This window comes from Anas acuta, chromosome 6 (assembly GCF_963932015.1).
Source record: "Anas acuta chromosome 6, bAnaAcu1.1, whole genome shotgun sequence".
In the NCBI taxonomy this organism is placed as follows: Eukaryota; Metazoa; Chordata; class Aves; order Anseriformes; family Anatidae; genus Anas; species Anas acuta.
The window spans coordinates 39,230,851-39,257,778 of NC_088984.1; the positions used below are offsets into that span (position 1 = coordinate 39,230,851).

A 26,928-nucleotide genomic window follows, 5' to 3' on the forward strand; every position below is an offset into this window, starting at 1 on the left:
GAAGCCGCCACCGGCCCCGCGGCCTTAGCGGCTCCCCGCCGCCCCCCGCCTCAGCTGACGTGCCCAACGCACACCCAAGTTACAAATAAATACGTAAATAAAAGTCAACCGGCACCCTACACAGCTCTGTTCAGAAACAGCACGATATTTATTTAACATCGTTATATATTTATATATATATAATTTTTTTCTGCATTGCAGATTGCGTCGAGTTTTATACATCTCTATTTACAATGATTTAAAATAATTATATTTCATCTCTGGCAGTTATTTACAGAGTCAATAGTAACTACATTTCACATTTCAACAACAGTCAACAGCATTAACCAGTTCAGTAAGACAGGTAAGATAATGGCTTACATGCACCAATAACATGATCTTTGATACGTGCCATCTTCAGGTCTAAGATGGAAGATTTTCCCTGGTCCCAGGTTAAAGAACATCACACCATCCAGCAGAGGTCGTGGTTACTAAAAACCTGTTTGGTTTAGTTCCTCACCAGTACTGCATCCTGAACACCTGGGATTCACACCAACACACAGGGCTACCCTGGTGAAGAGGGGCTCACGCTACCAATCCATGCCCTTTTGTCTAGCCTATTCGTCCACATTAAGTGGGCTACTTGCTGCTTATGCTCCTTCTACGACAGAGATAAGATCACAAAGTAGTAAGAATCCTCAGAAACCTTAGTTCAGAGAAACAAACCTGGCATGACAGAATAAGTAAGAAAATTATCTTTTAACCCTTGCAGAATGTTTCTTTTTGCTAGTAAAATTGACAGCATATCCTGTGTTCTTACAAGGACAATACAGAGCAAAAAGATTATTTGTAGAATAGAAGAATTACAAATTTAAAAAATGCAGCATGGGGTACCTAGATTTAGTTTTATAGCCAATAAAAGCCACTGTAGTAAATCTAAAATGTATTAAGAGTATCTGATTTAATTATTAAAAATCTTTATTAGCTTTTTCCTGGAATCATTGATATGGAAAAAAAAGTTAGATGATTCAATTCTTTTTAATCATGTGGTATTTCTTCATAAATAACCAGCTAGTAACATCCATCCCAAAAGTATGCACCTTCTGCAAGTAAACAGTAAAAAAAAAAAAAGTCATTTCAAAGTAATCGTTGAACACTGGCACACAAAAAACACAGAGACGCACCCCAGCACTAGCGATCTATTAATACTTTGAGAAGTAGTTTATCTTGAGTGATTGCTAACACATCTACTGTATACCTCATAAAGTTTCTAATATTTGTTTTTTTCATAAACTAACAGCATGAAAGTTCTAGCACAATAGGAACCATTTAAACAGAAAGAACAGTGTCAACAGCCAGTATTTCTGTCATTCTTAAGTCCTACTTATTTTTAGAACAATTTTTCTTTGAAAAGGTTGCTTCAACCACACTAATTCGTCTGTTTTGCGATCAGTTCTGGGAAGGATGAGGACTCAAACACACAGGACAGGATCCACTACCAACCTAAAAGAAAGGTTCATTCCATAACAAAGCACTACATGGTCACTTTACTAGAAAGTAATCACAAACAAGTCAGAAATCTTCCCTGATCACTTTTCTAAAATAAATAAATAATAATAATACAAAACCTCTGTGAAATCTATACCACAATTTAATGGGTAATTAATCATCTTTTCAAGAGTCAAAATTTGAAGTAAATTAATTATCAAAATGCAAAGACACTCTGCTCTAAATTGCTTACATGTTACTGACTATAAAACACTGGGCGCTCACAAACAAGTAGTTGTTTAATACAACTTGATTTAATCACTTTGCCCATCATGCACAAGCTAAAATGTAGGCTAAGGTTTTACTGTACGAAGTTTTTACTGTACATGTGTTGTCACTAGCAGCTCCTCACAGGAATAGCTTAGTAATCCTTTATGATAGAACAGATAATTTATGGACCCATTTTTGAATTCATTTGGTCCCTCAAATGTTAGGTTTTGTAAAATCTGATGACCACAGTAAAAAATAATAATAATAATAATAATCATGTGTTTTTGTACCCTAAAGAAAATAAATGAAATAACAAAAGCAGAAATTATTGTATTTTTCTACATTAAATCTCCAATAAAGTCATATAACATGGGACAGATTTTTACTAAACCCATTCCTGGCAGCTGTGTGGTACCTTAGACTTCTATAGCTTGCTTCTGAACTTCTAACATATTAGATGACAGCAGGCCTTGACACTTCCCAAACTTAAGAGAAAAGTTTACCTGAAATGGCTACCTGCTATGTTTTGAAAGCTTGTTCCGAGACTTATTTTAAAATAAAATGTTATAACAACTAAGTGGAAAACATCATACATATCAGTCTTGCAAAACCCATTTACTACTTTCTTTCATAAACTATTAATGAACCAAGTTGCTCACAGCTCTCCACTGTTTTCCATCACTGTATAAGGGACAGGTGAGTATTTTAGCTCTTCAGCTGCAAATTTGACAGACTGATGTATGCATTCATTAACACAACACTCATGCTGGTATCTGTTCCTCTAAATCATCTACAAAAAAGCTTTCCATAGTTAAATTTACTCAACTGACAGTGGGACAACAAATTAATATTAGTTCAAAAAAGTTAGAGAAATTTCTCTTAATTTAATAAAAAAAAAAGAGAGAAATTAAGGCGCACATACTAGAAATAAACAGCATTTAAAATACTGGAAAAAATATAAAATGTTGAACATTTTGATATCAAACAAGAACAAAATACAAGTTCATTCAGATCAGCCCTCTGCTTACGATGCTTGGAAAGGAATAAAGTTTTGTAACTTCGTCATCCTAAACAAGACATTAAAAAAAAAGCCATGTTTACCATTCCAACACAAACTATTCCAATGATGTTACAATGAGATGTAGCTAATGGTTTTAAGTGCTACATTAAGCATGCCAAGGTAGCAATATTTTTGGCAATGACAGAATTGCAGAATTTAAGGATGAGACTATCAGATTTACAAACATCAGAAACATCTTTTGGTTCACTATGCAGCACACCCGTTCTATTCAAGCATGTTCAATTATGGTTTTCCACACCTCCTCCACGATTATGAGTATAGTATCAAGTTTGTAGTGCTTGATTTTTAGAATTCTATTCAAGAAGTTATACTTGGTTCCTACTTGCTCTTAAAGTTAATTTAAATTTGTAAACCAAGCCAAACAAAAATTTCTGCTTTGTGAGCAAAAATAAAACACCCAAACACTTAAAGAGATGGTTATTAGTTCATGATAAAATAGCAAAAGTTTAAACTCTTCGGTTAAAATACAGTCATGGCATAAAATAGTCTACTCCAAAACTAATTTCTGAATATGTTATACATTAAATGTTTAGGAAAAGCTCCCTGGAGCTATAGTTTTCCAGGAACAATAATAATGTTCATTAAAGAAGTAAAACAAACCACATACTATCTGGAGACAGAAAGGGGCAAGAGTTGGGGCCACCTTACTACTGAGCAGCTTTACCACCATTAAGGTGCAGGTTTCCCCCTTAATCTGGAAAAATATGTTCGTATTTACATACAATATAGACACAGTTGAGGCAATTGATTGTCAATACGTGACAGATGTATGTACCTACCCACGCACAAGTAAACCTCACATGGTGAGAAAAAAAACAGTCCCTGTAAACTCCAGTATTCATAAGTAGTGCAAATAAATACATTGTCAGAAAACTTTTTTTTTTCCTCACTCTTTTGCTGTCAAAACATGAATTTAATTATGTTAAAGCTAGCAGGAGTACGTTGGAAATTTTAGATTTAAGTAATTGAGACCAACACACTTGCAAGCTACAAGTACTACATCTAATGCTTACTGGCTGCAACAACGTTCAGCATTACAGAATGAAGCAGGCTGTTAAAATTTTTCTCAAATTCACATCAGAAAGGGTGTTCAAAGAAATTTGCACTTAAAACAGACAGTCACATAAAAAGTCTCCAAATCAAAAGAACAAGAAAGCCATTTAAAACTTCATCTTGCAACATTCATTGTTATAGGCATTTTTCCCTCACCGTTTTGCTGCCTGCAGGATGAAAACAAAAAGAGGCTCAACATTCAACCAAAAGCAGCTCAAAATAAACTCCTGAAAAGGCTAATCAATGGGGTTGAGTGCGCAATCCCAACATTTTATATTTTCTTATTAAGCCCAAGAAAAATGAGTGGCAAAATGGCAGCATAATATGGTAAAAACTTTATCAAGGGATAATTAGTTTTTCCCTACTAACACATGTATATACATCTACATATAACCCTCAGACTTCCTCACTTAAGAATTAGAAGTATGTGCACATGCACAGAGGAAAAAAGTAGTGTTCTGCTTTTTGACCTTTTTGTATAATGCTGCAGCTGCGATGAAATGGTGCAGAAATCTAAATCTACTGTCTCACATTGAGTACCAAATGTTCTAAAACAAGACACAACTGAGTGAATTCAGGATAAAGATGTTTAAGTCTAGATATTTGTCACAGGTATCAGAACGTTTGAACATGTTTTGTACTTTGTTTAGTATTTAACACATCATCATAAAGAACACAATTCTCTCAGCCTAGACATTTCTATTACTTCCAGAATACTTTCAAGTGTACTGGGCATCACTGTAAATAAGTTTCATTACAATCTTGACACACTTGGTATAGTTTGAGCCATGTAGAAACGTTAAAGATAAATGTGATAAACAGCACTGGAAAAGCCTGTTATTTCACCTGTTTTGTAGATGTAAGTGATGACTCATTTTGTAAGACAGATGTTGACCAGCACGTCTGAAGAACGACAAAAGCTCCCACAAATGAAACACTGCACTCAAATGGTAATTTTGATTAGCTATGGATGTTGCACATAGCAAAAACTATATATAGTTTTTAATAGGAATAAATTTGAACTCTTTTTAAAGCTTTGTGCAGGTAGGAATATATATACACAGGAAGAAAACAAAATACAATGCATTTAACTATAACAAAAGGCACATCATCAAAACAAGAACTGCAAAAATATTTTAAATTATAATTTGACTAAAGATTTAACTACAAATGTATATATGTACATTTGACTTCCCCATCTGGAGTCAGTGGGGTGTCTCTCTTTCCTGAAATAGTTTAATTTTGTTGGACCCCACCCATAAGGGTATAAAAAAATGTTTTGTGAAATTTGACCCAATTTAAGTGTCCTAAAATGTTTTTGGGAATGTTTGTAACGGTAAAATGAGAAACTAGAGAACCTTGCTAATGAGCAATCCCATTTTTTAAAGGCAAAGGCATAATAAAGTGTAGTAATTCTTCAGAAAATAGCTGATAATCCTAACCTTTTATTTCCCAAAGATTTACGCTAATCATTTGGTCCTTATAAATTTAGCATGATGGTCTCTACAAAACAAATTTACACTTTCAGGAAACAAACTAGCAAGTGAATTTCTGCACTACCATGACCTGCCAATTGTCTCCACCAGCAAAACTTGACAAAATAAATTAAGCAGAGTCAAATCATGCATAGCTTTTGACATTCTTACAGAAAATCCCTCATAATTTAATCTCACCTTTACGTTAGTTCTATCTCTGGTGGCCTTTAAAAATTAAGTTCAATTTTGAAATAGTAAGGCTTTCTTTCTGATGATTCTATTTATTCTAACTAAATTTCTGCATTAGTCCAGCTGCCATTTAATTTACTTCTTTATGAATGTGGAGTTCTTAAGACTAGACTGCCAAAGTGAATTGTCAATGCACAAAAACATGTCAAATATTTAAATTAATTTTAATGTAAAATTGAAAAAAAAGAGTTCCATCTGAAAGAGGCTCAAAAGCAAAAAAGAAAAAAATACCAGCAACGTTACACCATGTTATTGTCCTGAATTTCTGTCTATCTGTCATTCAAAGATAACCTGCTATTTTTAACAGCTTATGTTTATTCTTCACAGTGACAGTGAAACCAAAGTGCCCATGTGAAGATCGTAACTCTTTTCTGTACGTTTAAATTTGTAAACTTCCAAGATACCATACATTACTTAAGAATACAGGATGAACTTTCCCCTTTGCTCTCTAGCAATCTAGAGAGGGAGAGGATGACAAACATTTTCCTATGTAATCAGAAATGTGCTTCCAAACAGTGTTCCGTAGCATAAGTACCAGCCAGTGCCCACTGTACACCAGTCATATACATTCAAGGCTTGGCTCAATGGCATGAGTTTTGCATTTTCTAGAGAATGGGCCTATCCATTAAAATAACAATTTAAAAAAACTAACAGATTAGATATACCAAGGCAATGAAGTGTGATCCTTCTGGAAAAAAGGACTATCAGTACCCCTTTGTGCAAACGGTGTTTTTAGAAAAGCATTTCACATTAAAGCTTCAGTATTTCTAGCAAACTATTGTCTCTATCCCTGAGACAGCCCCTTAAGAAGATGGTCTGTCTGGACTGCAAGATTCTTAAAGTGACTCCATGATTGAATTTGGGGACACTGAGAAAGTAGCTGAGTGAGTTGGGGATGTCTAACATCCATGACACCATAGAAAGCAGCCTGAGAAATACTCTTTACCCGAATACACCTTTCATCTTAGTGATCACCACCTCACAAGAAAAACAACAATAACAAGAACACCAATAACAAAAATGGAGCAAAGCCAGCCATTAGCTCCTGGGAAAGTAGTGTCTCCCTCCCATTTACAAACCAAATTGCTTTAACAGCATGGTCTTGTCTAGATTTTAGTCTACATACAGAATGACCCTGTGTCCTGGAAGGGAAGACATGTAACATTACATATGGCTACAACGCCATTAAAAGTGCATTGTAACCTACATTATCTACTTACAATCCTCTCTCTGAGGGAAAACAACTTGTTAATACGCATGTCTCAGTTGCTGAACATCAAAAGCTTCTGGGATGAGAAACTGGGGGCAGGCAAGAAAAATCTACCCTCATTTTAATGAAAAAGTGCTGTAGGCAGCCAGGAGCAGCAATGATGATCCCCTCCCCAGAATTGATTGCACAAACTCAGAGAGGTCCAAAGTCACATCAGAATCTCTGAGGCACTCCTGGTTCTGAGAAAGAAAAGTCATGATCCAGTAGTCTTTGCAGTACTGTAGACCAAGAAAACAAACCCGTTTCTATTTCTTAACAGAGCCAAAGCATCATCTCATAGGGATCACATTCACCATTTCCGCCGGTGTCTCCAGTCTCACAGTGTTGAAATGGGACTGATCAGCCTACGATGGATTGCACGTCACCCAAGGAGAAAGGAAGGCATGGAAATAGGCATACAGTACATTATATACTGCTTCACAACCATCTTTACAAGGGGGGGAAAATAAAGGTGAGGGAAGAATTATTGCTGTTTCAGTAATACAGTATGATAGCTAGACCAAATCAAACAAGATCACAACAGTCAGTATTTTCACACTGCAGGATGATGGTTCTTGTTTTGCCTAAGGATGAACTTGCCTGGGGATTTAGGGGAAAGAGGGAGTCCTAATGAAGGGAGATAAAGTTACACCTGGGATATCAGCTGCATATTGAAACTTGGAGATCGAGACTGCTTGGTTAAGGGAGCTCCTGGGGGGAGAAGATCTTTACCTTCCCCAGCTTGGCCTAGTCGGTCCTCCTGTAGGCTGATAGTTGAAAACCGATTGGTGTTGCCAGCAGCTAGATTGGTAACACCTTCTGTACCAACTCCAACACTGGAGCCTATTTGACTGCCATTGACGTAGTCAAATGATTTACTGGAGGAAGCACTGGCGGTCCTGATCAGGCTCAAACTGTTGGCTTTTGGCACCACCTGCCCAGCAGGCAGGCTGAGGTGTTTCTTAGTAGGTGTCATCTCAATTATATCTGCACCAAGGTCAGTGGATTGGTGTATGTACTGCTTCCGAGCTACTGAATCTCGAGGGCTCTCATTAGATTTTGCTGCAGAACAGGTTTCTTTATCCTTAGAAGAACGTCCACTTGCTGTTTTCCTTAAGCTGCCCTTCTGGGATACAGATGATTGAGGTTTGGTCCCAACCGGCTGGCTGCTGAGGGAAGCTCCCGATGAAAATCCTTCATCAGCATCGTTAACGTTCACAGATTCTTCTCTTCCATTTACACCTTCAGCATCTATTAATAAAAAGGGAACAACCAAAAAACCCCAAACCAATCAGAACACATAGTAAGCATTCAGGTTACATGAATGCAGAGATGCACACAATGTCAAAACAAACATCATTTGCTGATCCACCTGGTTTCCACTTCCTTAAAAAATCCTGATTCTCAGTATGTAATCTTCCTGCCATATAGCAGAATAAGAGAATCTGATGATAAAATAAGTACTTCTGGAGCTTCATTTGCCTTTTCTCTACATCATTTTCATCAGTCAAGAATATCTCCAAAAGTATATCTATAAACACAGAAGAAGAATTAGGCCCCATTTGGCTAATTTTAGTTCTGTCTGCAGGTACTGGTGCCAACACGTTTGTTTGTTTTAAAAAAGAAAGTTATATGTATATATACATATAGATATACATATATAAAGCCTTTCAGACTATTTTTATCTTAGTTTGAGGCTAGATCCAAGCATGTCCAGGAAATCTTCCGGTTTGTGCTGGGTAGGCTTTAGAATTAGGTTAATTCCTAGGCCTGCAACAACGCTCCAACAGAGACAGAAGACTTCTGTTGTGCATAGTTGGCACTTGAAACAATGTAACCATACTTTCTATTGGAGAGTAACCTAATTCCTAGTTCTCTCTCTCCCAGAGCTCAATAATCTCTGCACTTCCAGCAATCCTATCGAGGTCCTTCTATCACATTTGCTCTAATCTCAGATCAAGATTTTTAAGAGGAAAAAAAATCTTGTATTAATAGAAATTTAACTTGTGAAACACTTCAAGTTGTAAAAGAGGCTTTGTGCTTTAGAATGGGATTTTAAAGAAAAAAGACTGACAAGATTCTGTCTTAAACCTTTGTTTTCAGTCTGATAATTTGATTAATTATTAATTTGGGCTGTAAATGAAGACTTTGTTGTTGTTTGTTTGTTTGTTTTAAAAATCTTAATTCCGGTCCTTTTTCTAAGCTCCAAATACTCAAAACGGGAGGTATTGTTTCAGTAGAAAACTGAGCAGCATTTAAGTTTCAAAACTGAAAATGGAGCTTGGGTTTGATACTTTGTTTCTTGTTTTATGGGGTAAAAGTAATGGCAAGGATCTCACAGATTCTAACATTTGAGTAGAACCTGGTCCATTCACACTGATTGCTAGCAGAGCGCTACAGAGCATTTTACATTATTGCAAACAGAACAGACATAAAAAGCCTTCAGTGTGTCTTCCTCTGTGCAGAAGGAATATGGGCTGATCCAACCTCACATTTCTCAAGTGTAAAGGAAAAAGAAACCCACAACAAACAAGAAACAAAGGTTTTGTTATTCTTTTGGTTTTAAAACTATTTTTCTTTTTAGGAAGCTTTGCCTTGGAATTACCATTACTGTGTGTCAGTTTACAATGTTTAGCCTTCTCCAAATCAGATCATGCTCAGGCCTCTCTCACACCAATGCAATGTGAGATTATTCTGCAGTATTATACAGTTCTACTTGACTCAGCCTTTAAGAAGGTTCGTGTTACTACTGTCGTCCTTCCTCAGCAAAGCCCTTCACCTTAGAAAAAAAAAAAAAAAAGCAGCATATTTTTAGGCTTTAACAGCCATTATTAAAGTGAAGAACACTTTACTTGCTTTAACCTCCTGCATCCATATTTAAAATGCATATACTTCTACTCTGCTCTGTTTGGTCAAGCTAGATCATCATCTTCTCCTTGAGACATACGTGTATTTTCTTACATTAGACAGCAAGATATTTTAGTCAAAACCCATCACATCTCCATTCCCCCCAACCTTCCCACGCATAATCAAAGATGCTAATAAAAGTACAATGTAACTGTAACACACTAAAAGCAAGAGCACTTTTTCAATAAACCAACATTTGTGTTTCTTCATAATCATGCAAAGCTGGATGAAAGCATGTTTGGTTACAAGCAGCAATAGCAGCAGCTGAAGTCCCCTCTCAATCCATTCTATTCCAGCAAAAGATGTGTAACTTGCAAGATAATCTCTTCAACAATACTGCTAAGCTTTTCATTATTGCAAGAACACTGCTTCTTCGATGCTTCCTCACAGTTCATGTCAAAACATTTTTGAGTAACAAAATGCTAAAACTTATATTAACTGGTCAGGGACACTGAAGCAAAGGAGTCACACAGAAAAAGTGGCATTTCATCCACAGATTTTAAAAAGTAAGACTGAGAGGGGTTGTTGCAAGCTTTTGGATGCTGCAACTATATAAATGCCCAAGCAGCTCAGCAGTGCTCAAAAATGAAGAAGATAGAGAAGACAACATGCAAGAGAATTTCTGTCTAGTCAAATCCATGTAGCTACAAAAGTTCTCAGTACGACTGAAATAATTCAGTCTTTTTGCAGTACGTGTTCTTTTTCTTCTAAAAAGCTATCCTCAGAAACAAAAATATTTCAATCTTTGCATACTCTGTTTGGGGGTAAAACAGGATGAAGTCATAGAAGTTTATTGGTTTGTTTCCAGTAGACCAATAAGATGATTTAACAAAAAGAACCTAAAAGCCTAGTCCTCCCAAGTACTCTCTACTGTAAGTCCAGAAGAGAAAGAGACAGTGCAACCTAACAGGAATCCCGTTGATTGCACTACAGCGTGTCTTTTGGATTCTCACTCTTCTTTCAGAATAAATCTCTCTCCAAAGAATACATAATTAATGCCAGTACATAATTAACCCTGTAGACATATATACAACATTCTTCACTGTCTCAAAATAGTGCACAGTGGTTAGCTGCCACCACCCAAAAGCAGAATACCTTGGTAAGGTATTACTAAGTCATTCTTGAAATCTTCTGCCTTCTTGTATTTATTGGGTCAAAACACTGATCTGAAAAGGATTTTATTACAGTTTTTAAAGTAGCCTTTATTCTATTTATCCTTTCCGTATCTGAAGTTTGAAGAGTCAATGAAAATGATCAGCATTCTCATTATATCGTTTGATATCAAAATTATATTTATGAGAGGAAATTTTCTAACCAAAACTTGGTGAAGTCAGCATCAATAAAACAACAGATCACTCTATTTACACACGATTCTATACTGATAACCAATCCAAACTCCATTCCTGGGCCTTTTCCCACATGCCATCAACTGGCAGAATTCAATTTGCCCAAGCACATAGTTATACATGTATACTGCCAACATTTAAAGAAGTACAGTATATTCAACCAATTTCAACAGAAATAAAGCATGTGGAGTTATGACTTCTCCAGTAACATCTCAATTGATATAGGTGTTGAAACAAATTAAGACTAGAAGGCCACATCAACTTCTTTCCTACTTTGCATTTTCCAGAAGGTTCTCTGCAGCTGAGGAGTTCTCCATATCCTTCAGGTCATGCACATGCAAAGTTTAGTAAAGTGAACTAAGACCAACTGAACCAGTGAAGTTAGAAGACTACTTATTTACTGAGCATGCTCAAACTCACTATGCACCAAGGAACAGATTATAAATCTATGCTAAACGTTTTTATGCAACTATCTTCTACTAAAGTATGATGTCTTAATTATTGTTTGATAACGCCTCTGATTAAGGGGAAGGATTCTCCGATAACATTACATTAAATCTCCAAGTTCTCCAGAAGAACAAATTTGAAGCCTATGTAGCTCGCTCCTATCCAAATCCACAAATAAAATCTTGTTTATGATCAACTGATAGGACTATAATTGTTGGAAATACCAAAACTGTTAGATAGACTGTTCAGATGGAAAAGGAGACTTAAAATAGGAAAACACTTGAAATTCCATTAAGTTAGATTTATAAGAAATTAATTCTCATCTCTGAAGAGAAATCATGATCCAAATTTCAGCGCTCAAATGCTTGTTCTCATGGAATAAAGATGAGAACATTAATAGATGAACTTAAGCAAAGTGAGTATCTGCCAGCTACTCTATCTGCTATTGCTGGTTGCAGAGCAGGCATACAAAGCTCTACAGCATTTATGTGGACAGCAAAAATGAGCAAAAAAGCAAATACTGTTTCCTAAGCATTCAGAAACATGACAACCTGATTTATTCTTGAAAACACAAGATTTTTCTCATTTGATAATTGATTTTAGAGCAGCCAGGTCATTCATGTAAACTAGTAAGCGTATGAATCTTCAGTTAAAGAATGACTGGCAAATAAAAATATCTCCAGTTGTGAATGTCTTAGATAGGCTTGTCTTTGTTCTTGGAAATTTAAAAAAAAAACATGGACTAACAAGACACTATTGGAACTAAGTTGTAGCCAACCAAATACAGTTGCAAACACAATACAACCAATATTCTACACTGTCTACTTTTCAGGACTAGACTCATGTTTATCTGGTGCATTTTTTCCTTCTGAATATTAAACATGCTCAGTAATAGAAAGTTTCCAAGCAATCCCAAAGCTCTTGGCTATTGCCCCTGTCATTTTTATTTTTATTTGCCATGCCAAGCAGTCTTTCACCACACAGATGCAAGCCCCAGGCCAGCCCACGTGATAACAAAAGGTAGTACCTGACCTGATGTTAGGTATATAGGGGATGCGTGTATTGCAAAGAGAAGCTAATACACCCTGGGATAGCGGAAACACACACTAGAATGGAAAGAAGTTCTGCTTGGGGATAGGGAGCCAGGATCCTCCTCCAGCAACTGCCTCACTGACTTCTGCCTCCTCATCTCTGTCCTACCCTCTGTTGTGGCTGCTGCCAAGGTGGGCTCCAGGAAGCCATGCTCAGGGGTCCTGCGCATCAGCACCTCCCCCTCTTGCTCATGTTTGATCCCTAGGTCTGTGGAGCCGTGTTGGATCGGTGAGCCAGGTATGCTTGAGTCAGCCTCGTTTGAGAAGTCAAAGCCATCTGGGATTCAACATATAACATTTTAGTGCTTTTCTATTCCTTTCTTGGCATTTCAACCCAGGCAGGGAAAATAGAAGATTTATGCGGACATGGAACAAACAACGAAACACTACCCACGCTTAGTTAAGTTTGTGAGAACATCCACAGAAAAGGACAAGTGGGCTATGCTGTAGACCAGAGACTCGAAAAATGAATATAATGGCAACTACAGTAAAGACAAACACGACCCAGAGTCCTGAAAACAGAAGACAGCTGCTTCTTGTCCTGAACATCCATTCAGTTGAAGACCAGAAGTCATTAAATCCTTTGGCACACGATATAGGAAAAAAAAAGTATCAAATGAAAAATGTAATACTTGTTTTTTAGACTCTTGTACCCTCTATTTATTTTTAGGTTATATTACTTTTTTTTTTTTTTTTACCTTCTGCCATTTATGCATCTTTTTAAAATCTGTTCAATACATGCAGAGACAAAGTTCTGTAGGTTTGACAAAATGAATTCAAAGCAAGCTTTTTGCTACAGCTACAATGAAGATTTCACCACATGAAAGTAAGCATTACTACATATTTACTGTTCTTCATACAGTCAAGCACACTTCTATATGATCTAAATATTCACTGAAGAAAAATAAGGTTAATTCTAAACTATCCAAAGCTACTTTATGACATATCCTCTCTGTAAGGCGGGCCATATGATGCTAGGATTACAGTGTTCAGCTCTTCCATCTCCCATTGCCTTTAGTGGTTGTAGGAAACCGGAACCCTGTCAAGGTCTGACTAATACCATTCATTCCCTCATCTATTTATGATGGCGTGCAGTTAAGTTTGAATGGATCAAAGAAAGAAGTCAAATTATAAACCAAACTCTGCCACTACAATTTTATGCTGTGTTACACAGAGAAAAAAAGTCTTAACTATTTCCAGCCTCTCCATTTATTTATTTAGTACCTACCTCATGGGTTATCACCAGATCAAAAACAAAACAAACATCCCAAACCTTCATGTTCATGCAGTGCTCTGAAAATGTAAAATACTATGATACTAAAATACACTGTTATGGAGTATCACTTTTCAAAACAAAACAAAAACAACAACCACAACCAACTGTTCTGCAAACATTCAAACTCAGAAGCCAGGTAACAGTGACGATGAATACAGTATGCTACAGTATTTGCTGTCAGCAGAGAAAGCTCACCTTCTCTCCTCCAGCGGTGACGACGGATAGAAGCTGTTGTAATGGCAGTCCGAGAAATCCTCGGCACTGTTGGAGTAACTTCTACCTTCAGTACCTTCTGGCCTTCTTGTGACGCATCGGGAGCATCAAAGGGCAGTGAGTTCTTCATGGCATTTGCAACCTAAGATGAAAATAAAATGCTATACTACCACCATGCTTGACTGCGTAAGTGGCAGCTTTAGATATCTTTGCTGGATCCAGAACAGGAAAACAACCAAGAACTGTCAATTATGCCAGATCCCATCCAGACAGATAGCTCCATCCCCAAGATTCAGAGTTGGTAACTAAGTTGGGAAGCTCATCATAAGCCTATTCCCAAAAATACAGTTGAATTTTCTCTCTCTCTCTTTTTTTTTTTTTTTTATGTAATCTACTTTGTTCCAGGTTTGCCCCTGTACTCAGAGGTAACAACCTACACCAGAAGTTCTCCACCCAAACAAGATTGCAAAATGACATGAAAAATGAAAATACCACTTGTGTCATGACGAGAATGGTCACAAGCCGAGCCAATACAACTGGCACATGGTCTCATATATGGGAGACACAGGACCAGTTTCCTTTCATGTCCCATTTTCCCCCTCATTCCCTACCATCTCAAAAAAGAATTAGACTCTTGCAAGATTTTAAAAGAATTGCAACCTAAGCAATGGGCGTCAAATCATTAGAATACAGTGATCTTTATAGATCTAATTTTTATTGTAATTGTGAGAGTAATACATTGTATTGTAATAGAGTAATATATTATTAGTGTAATTTATATATTGAAATATAGATCTAATTGTTGTACATATAATATTTTAATATATATGTAATTTTTATTATAAAACCAGATGCTTTGCATCTTTGAGATACAAAACTCTTTTGGCTTTGATGTTTTAACTGTACCTTTAAATTTACTGTAAAAGGCTTTGTTGGATTAGAGATTTACTATTATTAAAGCATCTTTCAATTAATGTTTCCTAGTTTACAATTGTTCTAGAAGTAAACTCGTGTAGCAGCTCATGAAAAGCAATTTAGGCCTCTGTGGCACGCGCTATATTCAGCAAAAATAAAGCTGCTACACACAAAATGTTTTAAAGCTTCAGAAAAAATGTCTAAGTGAACTCACCTTGATTTTCCAATCTTATTGACTTCATACAACCAACCAGTATTAAAAACTTTGGAACATTTTAAATTAGACATGTCAACTTTATTCATAGATCTCTTGTATTTCACAAATATTTGACTCGCTACATGCTCCTTAGTCCCCCTCTAAGGGGGAACACAATAGGTAAAATAAGGTCAGAGACAACTAGACTTAAAATAAAACAAGCATGGAAAATGTATCTGATTAATCTCTATAAAATCCTACCTGCCAATAGCTGCCACAATAATTTGTGTAGTCTATTCTCCCAATTACAGTTTACAAGAAGCATTATGAAAAGCAACATAACATCATCTCCTTCTCTTGCATCAGAAAACAAAGTTTTAAAAAAAAAATCAGTGATGGAATTTCAGAGATCAAAATTCGCTATATGACAAGAGAAACGTATCTTGAATACACACGGCCTGCACGTTAACCCAAGGCAAGGGCATGTAAAACCTTTTTAAAAGATACAGATACGGCTATAAGGTGGCAGTTCTGTCCACCCAAATGAAATACAAATCACCTTTAGAATACACATCTTTGCAAGATATTCCATTTTTCTGACCATGCATGAACTTTCCTTCCTTTCACAACATATTGTATTCCTGTTCTGTAACATAAATATGATCAAGCTTTTTTTTTTTTTTTTTTTTGGATGAAAGCATGTATCTAGCTGCTGGAGTTGATACAACTGTTTAGCACATGACTACAATCAAGCATTTCCTAGTCTTATGCTGTAAGCAACATTTTCCAATGCTCCTCTCAACCTAGTGAAAAAATTAAGATATGTTTAAACTCCAATGTTGTCTTGATATTCTGAGATTCCCCGAGGCCTCAGAAATGTGAGGGACATCTCACAAATTCCTTCAATTCCCAAAGACTACATTAGGGAAGCAGATTTAGTGTATGAAGTTAGGAGAGATCTACTAAACCAATGGAACAGATTCTATTCGCAGAACTTTCCTTGTATAATTTGTCTTGTAAAGACCTCAAATAATGCTTGATTAAAAAAAATAAATTGATGCATACCATATGCCTTAAAAGCTCTGATTTACAAGTGTTTATCAGTACCACAGTAAAGTAAAAGTGACTTTCCCCTACATTCGAATAGGCAAACCATCCAGCAACCATATGAAGAAATGAAACTCATTCAAACATTAAAGCAGAGATGACAGGATGTTAACTAATCAAAGACTTCTCACTTCCTGGGAAGCTGGAATAGCTGTCATATCCTGATCTTCTCCAGCTTCTGCTGTGATCCTGTAAATCCTCATTAAACACTTTCTCCATTGACTTCTTGCCTGACTTCTACCCAGCCTAAATATTCTTGGCACCGGTGTAGAAATGCTCTTTGTCATGCTGCCTTCTACATGCCCACCTCTGTTTTGTCCTTTGCTAGTCAATTCTCTCAACCTCACCACAATTGCTCTCCTATTCACACACAGGCCTTTTTCCATGTTGTCCTCCTGCAGTGGTACAAACCTCACTGCTTTCAACCCATCCTTGACCTCATAAAAAACTTCAGAAACTAATTTCTGCTGTACTGACCCAACACAGATTAAGTTCAACCATATACAGTGGTTTATCTTCCAATCATCTCTTTTACTAATATTTCACCCTCTTTTGAGCAAGTACCTTTCTCAGCATTAAAATCTGAAAATCAGTAGAATTCTGCATTAGAACCAGGTAAGTGACACAAAACTTTACTTGAGGAGCTTTTTAAGAGCTTGCCCTTTTTAACAGCACAAATCATACTTCTGGGGACTGAGGAGAATCACATTGAAATAAAGTTCATGCAACAGTAAAGCAATCCAAACAGACAGTTTGGATGAAACACAGCCATTCTCCATCAGGAAAAAAAATGACAAATAAAATCTGCAATACTTCGGGATGGGAAAAAAAAATTGCTTTCATTACGTTTTAGGCTCCCTAACAACAACAGGCACTAGTTCTGTACTAAAAGGTGGGAAAGCAAACCACAGCAGAATTCAGATTTAGCAAGCCAAATCTGCAACTGGCAATGACAAAAGAGAACTGGCTTCATGCCAGATAGCCACCCTTGCCCACCAGAAATAAGCTCTGACAAGAAGAACGTGCAGTAAAAGCAGTAAGTACATAATAAAAAAACACTGGATAAAGGTGCTGTTACAACAGGGACTTATTGATCCATACCTCTATGGACCAGGCTAAGAACACCTGTGCATCTCTGCGCCAAAGCAAAGGATTTCCTTTTGAAACAAGTGCAGAAGCTTTGTGTTCAGAGGAAGATGTTATTTGACTGGAACTGCGCTACTCACTCCTAAAGTGCAGCCTACCTTAGCAATAATATTGAATCACTTAGATTAGTTTCCAACTGCAGAAACTCCCAGTGTTCGTGACTATGAAACCAATATCCAGTATTTGTTAACGGATTCCCTTCTTCTACCAAAAAAAGCTTTTCCCTCACATTAATTCCTGCCTTTCCCAGTGCAGTTTCTGGGTAATGGTGAAAAAATGGCTTGGGAACTGCTTCAATAATCACAGACACTTCAGATTCCTGATGCTGCTATTTCAGGATTTATTTTTATTCCACAGGCAATATAAACCTATTTAAATAAGAACATGGATTTACTATATTGTCAAAAATATTTCTCCAACAGACATACTCAAACACAGGGAGTGTGATGTTTCTCATTGTAATGACTGACAGTATTCTCACAATTACATGAATAGCCTGAGTACAGATGTCTAAAAATAATCCTACCATGGAGGATTGCCTAAATATTAAATGGATTTCAAACAATTTGCTGCTGTTAGGCAATCCTAGGCAGAGACTGAACTTTAAACATACCTGGGATGATGCACAGATGATATTTTATTTGGTGCCAGTAACCGCAATAGTTTAAAATACAAAATTTTATGTAGATAATCATACACATCTCCTGGAGACTACTATTAAGTGAAAGGACTCAATACTTGAACATGTCAAATGGTTTGGTATTATAGCATGAGGCCATAGACATGCAGGTCACTTTTTAATATGAAATGGTAATTTATTAACACTCCTTTTCAAAAACCACAGTAAAACAAGATGGGAAACAAATGCAGTGATCAGGGCAAGACAAAAACATACAGATATGCCTGCACATGTATGCATGAAAACCAGACAAGTGGGCAAGTGGAAAAAAATGGTGATACCATGACATTGCCAAACAACTGCTTGGAGTGGCAAAAGTATCTTTGTAAGAACAGACATTCCAGAAGACTTTTACAATTAAAAGTCATCTCAAAAGACAAACTGATTTTTAAAACTCCTGAACAATCAGGATTGAAAATTGTCCTATCATCAATTGAATTAGGTTCCAGATCCTCCTACACACTTTTAAAATGTTGTATTTTGATAGGCTGGCCTCATTCAGTAGTTTCAATATTGAATTTAAAACTTTCCATCTGATGGAGCAATGAGTCATTTCCAAAAGGAACCAGCAATTATAATAATTCAATGGATACCAGCCATTAAAAAGCAGAACTCTCAGAAAGCCTGTAGATAGCTTTTACAGCCAATATTAATTAATCAAGAGCATAATTTTACTTAATTTACTGGAGAGAAGCATGTCAGATTGTCACAAAAAAAAAAAGACTTTTCCCACTCCACTCCTTTCTCAGCTATACAAAAAAAAGCCTTAAAATTCCACTGTTGGTAGTTTATAGGAGGACCAAAGGCTTCTGGCCACAATTTGGACAAACTGAGATAATATTCTGTTCTACTTCTTTCCTTTACTATTCTTCCGTATTTTAAGTCTCATTCCTACATCTGACAAAAAATAAAAACCTTCCATTCCTGCTTCCTTTTCACCCTCCTCATTCTCTCCAACCACATGAACTTACATCCAGCTTAGTTTCACCTCTTTCCCTGCTTCATTTTTCTTTTATGACTGGGACAACAATTCTAGTGAAAACTGGGGGTAAAAAACACAATTGATCATAAGAAAACCATTTTAATGATGCTCCTCTAAAGGAGGTAAAGATTAAGATTTGTGTGATTTTAATCAATCAAAATCCAACACTGACTCTGGAGATAAAGCTCCTCTGCACTTTCAGCTCTATTCTGTTGCTGTTTGTTCTGTTGTGTTATCAGTTAAACCACAAAACATTCTAAACCCTTCTGAAGGTCTAGAAGCAAAGAATATACCTTTTTGCAACCAACATCCTATGACATACAACCATTCATTTAAGCTTCTTTGAATCACTCATGAGTAGCTGGTGCCAAAACAACAAACATTTTGATCCAATTGTACAACATTAGAAAATCCTATCTTTCTGCATTAATTAAAGACCCCAACACCCTAGCAGATAAAGCATGGTATAAATAGCTATGTTAAAAACACCAGCTGTTAACAACCACTTGTGTTTGGGAATGCAGTAAACAGCAACAAATGCTTTCATTATGAGTCCACTTCAGAAATGCATCCATATTCTTAATCAAGTCCATAAATTTCATTATTTTTTTTTCTTACCAACAGAGGCTGTGAGTAGAGTTCAAGCTGTGCTCTGTAAATTATGTCCTCCAATACCTCCTGGCCAAGATCCCACTGACCATTATATCTAAAAATTAAAAAAAAAAAAAAAAAAAAAAAAAGAAAGAAATTTATCTTTTGTGTCTTTGGTTCTTTTTGTGTCTTTTGCTGCCCAAATACAGCTTTTCACTTCTTATGTGGAAAACTGCATACACACCCAGCCCCTCCACTTCTTTCAGAAGTGTGGACAGAGTTTGTATTACTCTTGTTGCTATAACAAAATGTCATACCCCCTGACACCCCCAAGTGAAAAAATGTTGATACCATAATCAGGACAAACTTAAAGAATAAAAAAAACGGGTCAAGATATAAAGGTTTACAATACTTAGCAGGACTCAATTTTAATCAGTAACAGATCTTTGCTACCTCAGAAGCTACCGGTATTCGAGAGGACTGCACTTCAAGTTACCCTGGCAGCCAAGCTCATTATGCTTTTGAACAGAAGGTTATCTGAAGGTAGTGGAAGCTTAGGAGAAGATGATGCGAGGAGCCTCACTCTCTTCAGCACCTACTGCTGGTGTTACACCACCTACTCCAATGTTTACAGAGATACTCACAAATTATCAGTCGACTGACTGAGCAAGTAATGGGAAATATAATAATTTGAGTTAAGATTCCTGTGTCCTAAAAGTTTAATTAATTTCTTTCAATTATAAAGCAACAAATGCTGCTATTTTAATCCATGTAAAACTAGCCATTTATTCTTTTACAAAAAAAAAAAAAATATCTACTTACATGGCATAATAGACACCTGTGAGCAGCTGCACCATGAAGTCAGGGTCCAACACCACTCTACCATAGTGTTCTTTCCAGCGTTTCTCATGCTGCCGTGGAAATCCACTCACACACAGCCTGAAGAAACATATCATTGTAACAAAATGTTAACCCCAGAAATACTACAAACATCTTTACATCAAAGCGATTTCCTTTAATTTTTAAAATCTGCTTTTCAACATGTAAGTACACAATGTCGAACACTTATGTTGCTCTTCCAACCATTAAAACAGTTTTAAAAGTGTCTTAAGAAATGACTTGCTGATAATCCAAAGTATTGTTCCCATATAGCCATCATCTCTTTTCTTCAAATCATAACCAAAATGAGGCAAGACATTCTCTACTGCCAGCCACTAAATACGAGGCTTTCCCAGAAACTCAATAACCAAAACTAATTTTCTTAAAAGGAAACAGTGGTATAGAAGAGAGACAGGTCATCCCCCATCTAATGTATACCGACAGCATGCAATCACCTTTTACCTTTAGTTAACACAGATATTGTATACTTGAGAGTTATTTTCAGCTGCCTTCTAAACAAAAAAAAAAAAGGAAAACAAAAAACAAACAAAAGTCTTCTGGCCCGTGACAAAGTGTATGCTTTTTATACTACATAGCACTGACTCTACAGTTTAAAAAAAAGATGAATTTATTCAAAACTTTAATATCTGAAACTTATATGTGGAACATGGAAACAATACATGGCTTCTAATACATTTAATGTACATTTACTGTTTCTCTAACCTACATGTATTTAGGATTTTGCTCATAAAAGAAAATAACATGCATGAAACCTCAAAATTAACAGACATGCTAAAACACAGCATTCGATTGCCTGTTTTCCATCAGACATCTGAACATGTAACTTCTACACAGTGCACGGATCCAGTAATGCCTAGATTAGTTTTCCCTTTTAAAGCTAGCAAAAGGGATTGCATGAACTTTTTGAATACAAACTGACACCGATCAAAACAGTGAATGAAAATGCCCATTAGCCACCAAAAAATCCCAAAGGTTTCAGGGGAGAGGATCCCACCACTCACAAAAAAAGGATTTATGTGTTAATTCTCTTTCCAGAAAATGACACCTTATACTTGTTTTTTAATTCTTCAAACAAAGATGAGCAAATGCATCTGGTAAAGAATAAAAGCTAATACCTAAAGGATTTCCCAGTTATCATCTTTAACCTAAAACCCATGCAATTTATTATTTTAAAGCATGTTTTGCAGTCTCAGTGACAAAAACTGTAGCCCAAGTTCCTTTCTAGGCGACAAGCAGTGCTACAATGAAAAGCAACTACCAGCTTGATAGGGTTGGTCTACTTTTTCCACCCAGGCAAGCTGCATAGATCAAAGTATCCCAATGGTTCTGCAGGTTGCACTGCAGACCTGCCCAAAAGCTTTCAAAAGCTTCACAGTTACACAAGGAAGATCCCAGAAGTTTCCATTTCCAGGTCACTCTGCTGTTTGTGGAACAAAGTGACTCCTGCTTTAGGCATCCAATAACTACATTATAAACTATTATAGAACTTCTACGTGTAATAACCAGAATACAAGTTAAAAATGAAGTTTACAGTAAAGTTTCAATAATGCATGCTTAGAAGAGCAACAATGTGCATCAGTTTAGCTAAATGAATACAGTTCTGGAAGTTGTATTTAGAAAATTAAGGAGAATAACTGCAACTCAATAACTCAAGTTGAAAATGGATTCCTTTAACATGCATGTTACACAACTGTGACCACATAACACAGAAGACAAAAACGTGCAACTTTTACTCAATTCATCATAAAATAATCTCATTGTTGGAAATGGTTTGTTGCATCCAAACTCTTGTTGCTGCTGCACTGTTCCAAACAATAAAAAAATCCTTAGCCTATAAAATGTTCCCTCTACTCTCTACTCAAAGAATAGATCTAATTTTGAAATGCAGGGAAATTGAACACACTTGCCAAATTCAGCACAGTCTTAACTTGAAGATGATGGAAGCACACCAAGAATTAAATCATTGCCATCAGAAATTAGAGGAAGAAAAACAGACTGTCATCTTAATTAACTTTGTGTGCATTACTAGAGAAAACACATTGTCAGAAACTAGCCTGATCCTTTTTTGTCATACAACTGAATTGCAAGCAATGTTTTTCTCTTATGACAATAGTGTGCTGAAGCAAACAAGCTAAAAATCAAACATGTTTAAAGAGATCGCTCTGGAGATAGCAGGGAAGAGAATTTATCTCATTTTAGACAAAATTGCTTATAAAAACAGGCAGACAGGAGTATCAGAAATACTTGAGATTTTTCAGAGCATAAAGCAGTGATCTTTGCCAACCAGATGCTTCTAAGACTATCCAAGCAGGAGATTAAGTAAAGGACACGTATAAGAGTTTGAGAATTCACAGTACTGAATTCTCCAGAAAATTGAATGTCATTCCCACTGTGGAAAGAAAGGAAAAAAAAAAAAGAAAAGATAAACAAAGCTAAAACCCAGGATATTGTTTAACCACTTCATATGAACCATTCTCAGAAACAAGAGAGGTTTATATTTGGAAGCAGAGGAAGCTAGACGCATTCCTCACAAGATTTTAAAGCTGATCATACTGAGAAGTATCAGATTTACCTATCATTCGGACAAAGACAAATCAGTCTGAGCAAAATTAAACAAACAAGAACAAAAAAAACCACGACACCTTCTTTTCTTCCTCAAAGAACAGCAACAGAAAAGTTACATAACTGGAATGAAACCCAATGCAGCAGTAAGACAATCTACAGGTTTTATTTATATCCAAGCATAGCATCAAATCTGCAATTAAGTTGCAGCAGGACTGACTAAGAATTACAGGTTTTAGGTTATTAAATACAAGTAAATACACTTTTTTTTTTTTGGCTGGAATAGCATTTAGAAATCTAGATATACCCTGCAAAACTACATCAAAGGCAAATGCCTCACCTGGAACCCATCCTACAAAGTGATTGGTAAGAAGAGGCAGGCATATAGACAATAGCAGAATTGTAGCACAGCATGAGAAAGCTCAGCACCTCGAACCTGAAAAGAAACAAAACTCAGTCTCAAAATTGCCTCACAGGAAAACGTGTCAGGAGTAAACACACAAATCCTGAAAACCTCTCCCATTATAATTCACTAACTTGAAATGGGACATTAAAGGTTCACTTTAAATTGTTATTATTGAAAACCATTAGCCTATGTAGGAATTATGGAGGAAAGAACATGGCATAAAATTTGGACAAAGAGCTACAGAGCTGGACAAATCAGTAACACTTTTAAAATTATTTTATCATTTTTTCCAGAGCTAGCTTTAAACAGGTAAAGCTGAGAGTCACTAGAACAGCAGGGCATTGAAACAGCTAGTCATACAGCTCAGTCTGCTCTTCAACATGCAAGGGATCTGGCTAAAAATGCTGGCTCCAGTGACTAATGATGAGTAAGTAGACTCCCAATCTTCCATGTCCTCAAGCAGCAGAAACAAGAAATCCAGTTTCTGTCATCACTTATCCCTAGTTCTATCTGTGCACTCAACTTCATTCCCATTTTCCTGTGGAAAAAGCAGTCCCAGTTCTCAAGCGAGAGCTGACGTTTTTTATTTTTATTTTTTTGTAAACACTTCCAGGAACATTTGAATTGACAGGAATAAACCCAAAGATATTCCTGACAGACACAGCAATGACATAGAAGTTACTCACATCTAAATTAAAAGTAAGAACACATGAAGTTGGAAGCAAAAACAAAAATATACCTCAAGACTACTAACTTGTTCTCTAGCTTTATTTCCAAGCACTATATGTTGAAAAAGGACCAAAATATAACCTATTTAGTCTTAATGTTTAAGGACTTGTTGACTGCTTAGCGGAGCACCTCCAATGTTACAATGCATCTGATACCTACCGGTTCTGTGCTGTGAAGGTTTCTCTTTGAGGATGAAGATCACTGTAAACTACCCTGATGAGATCATGCTGACACAGAGCTCCTTCAGTTAAAGCCATGGATCCAATTGTAGAGGGCTAGAAGTAGGTGATGGAGGGGGGGAATAAGTAAACCATAAGTAAAATTTCTCCAAAAGCATTACAACTTCTAACCACTCAAGCCAAAATACACACTTGTCTTGTTATCTATAAAAAAATAAAATTATTTCAGAATACTGTAAATCTAAAAACATTATCTGATTTCGTTATCATAAACTGCAGTAGAGCAGGTGAGAGTAGTTTTCAATTTTGATTGTTGCATAGCCATCTAAAGTTTGTCCTAATTGCACAGACCTCTTGTACAGTAACAGTGGAGAAAGAAAAACATGATTCCAAATTCAAATTGTATTAATGAGGAAATAGACTTCTCTTATCATAACACTTAAGAAGCAACCCATCTGCAACTACAACACAATTAACCTCTGTTCAGAATGGGCACTGTCAGCAAAATTTTTTTTCAACATTTACATTACTTCACTATTGCTATTATTGAATTGAATTACATAATTGCTGCAAGACAGGGACATCAAAAACACAATGCAACAGGGTGCACTTAAAATGGTCTGTTGCATTAAATGGATGCAGTTTTCATTGCTCTAATAGATCCAGGTCTAATTTACCATAGCAGTTCTTTTACCTCATGATATATGGAGGGTTTAGATAACGAAGGGATGGTGAAAGATAAAACTTTGTTGTTTCCATCTTTGTCAGCAATTTCCTGCATTTAAAAACAAACACAAATAAGCAACAGAAAAAAAAATTAAGTCAGGACTTTGAAACGTATAGAACTCTTGAAAGGTATTTAAAAAGTAGGAAGTTAGTTGCTCTGATCTAATAAGAATGTTAACACTTTAACGTCTCTGTTTTGCAGAGTATCAGCAAATCTATACACATTTTAAAAACGGGAAAAACCTCTATCACAGACGTCAGTTAAAAACATCATTGGCTCCTAGATCATTGTGAGTTCATCAAAAAGCAAGAACTAAAAGCTTCTCTAGCCCACCTTAACATTATAACATTTATTTATAATAGAATTGTGTAGTGGAGCAAAGATAAACTTTAAGCCTGAAAGATACAGATGCATAAGAGCTGATGAGTCACTTTCTGAAAATGGACAGCACTTCATAATAAATGCATTGCAGAGAAAAGGTGAAATCAAGAGGACTGGCAAAGCCTCTTCGGGCATTCTATCAGTACGAAATATACATTTTTTTCTCAAAGGGCTATCAAAGTGATCAGATTTTATAGTTGCTAGGCTACTATATAAGCAAACCCAGCTATTTGTAAAGCCAGTACCCTAAGAACAATTACATAAGGTTGCACCAAAAAGGAGTCTAAAACCCTGCTAAAACCCATTTTGAACTATAAACTACAAACAATGAGCTAGTCATTCAAGATTACACGAGAACCTAGTCCAAGGTAGCACAGCACTCAGAGTAGGCTTTAAGAGTCACAGTAGGAAGAGAACTGTAGGCATTTAGCAGAATGAAAAAGATTTATCATTGTCTTTCACTTTCCATAGACTGACAAAGTAACTTCACTCCTTCAGTATCAGTAATGTGCAAAGCAATAACAACTGAACCAAAGAAAAAAACTTAAAGGTAGCTACTGTTCATTTTGAGGCCTCCTTCTTTTTGAGTTTGGAGAGAAGGAAGAAATTACTGTCCTTAAATAACATTAATCACCAACATGAGTTTCAAAGGAACTACAAAGGGACCTTTATGAGAAAACTGAAGCCAAAGACAAATATCCAATCCAGCAAACAGTACCAACAATTAATAAGCCATTTCCTTTTTCTTTCTTTCCCTATCAGAATAAATCTAAAATAATTGGATTTTCCATTCCAGTTGTTTGAGCTGATCTAAACACATAGCAAGAACTTATTTATTTTTTAAAGAATTTCAGTCTCATCATGAGTACAGTTAAAAGGAGTGGTTCACTATAATAGTAGAGAGAAGGGCAATGTTTCAGTATAATATGCTTTCAAGTTAGATAAAAAAGAAATTCCCATCAGAGAATGCCTATCTTAGCAGTATTTCCAAATCTGTCAGTCTCATAATACGAGTAAACATTTCCAGGATAAGGTAAGTATATAAAAAACAACTGTTATAACCAACAGCCAAACCTAATCTTCTACAGTTACTTTTACGAATTCTTAAAATCGTATTTCCACTCAAGACAACTATCTGCCTTAACTGCAGACACGCATGTATTTAAGTGCAAACATGCACAGTAGGTTCAGCTTCACACTGTACTTAAGACCAATTCAGAGTAAGCTCGGGTGGTGGTGGGGGGAAGCTACACAGGAAGGTTGACCGAACATATGCTTGACAATCAGGTCTGTAGAAAGCTGTA

The 26,928-nt window shown here is 36.3% G+C and overlaps 1 protein-coding gene across 5 annotated transcripts in view; it reads right to left on the reverse strand.

Annotated features, from left to right (window-relative positions):
* Positions 1–125: 125 nt before the first annotated feature.
* Positions 126–26,928, reverse strand: part of HYCC2 (hyccin PI4KA lipid kinase complex subunit 2) — a 59,454-nt gene continuing 32,651 nt past the window's right edge. For 3 of the 5 annotated variants that reach the window (XM_068686660.1, XM_068686658.1, XM_068686659.1), the window contains 8 exons: positions 25,211–25,291; positions 24,497–24,612; positions 23,543–23,638; positions 20,563–20,679; positions 19,768–19,855; positions 14,107–14,266; positions 12,745–12,912; positions 126–8,095 (listed from right to left, as the gene is read on the reverse strand). In XM_068686660.1, the coding sequence (XP_068542761.1) occupies positions 7,491–8,095; positions 12,745–12,912; positions 14,107–14,266; positions 19,768–19,855; positions 20,563–20,679; positions 23,543–23,638; positions 24,497–24,612; positions 25,211–25,291 (1,431 nt within the window). In that variant the 3' untranslated portion in view covers positions 126–7,490. The remainder of the gene's footprint in view (positions 8,096–12,744; positions 12,913–14,106; positions 14,267–19,767; positions 19,856–20,562; positions 20,680–23,542; positions 23,639–24,496; positions 24,613–25,210; positions 25,292–26,928) is intronic. The other 2 variants (XM_068686661.1, XM_068686662.1) reach the window with 2 other exon arrangements.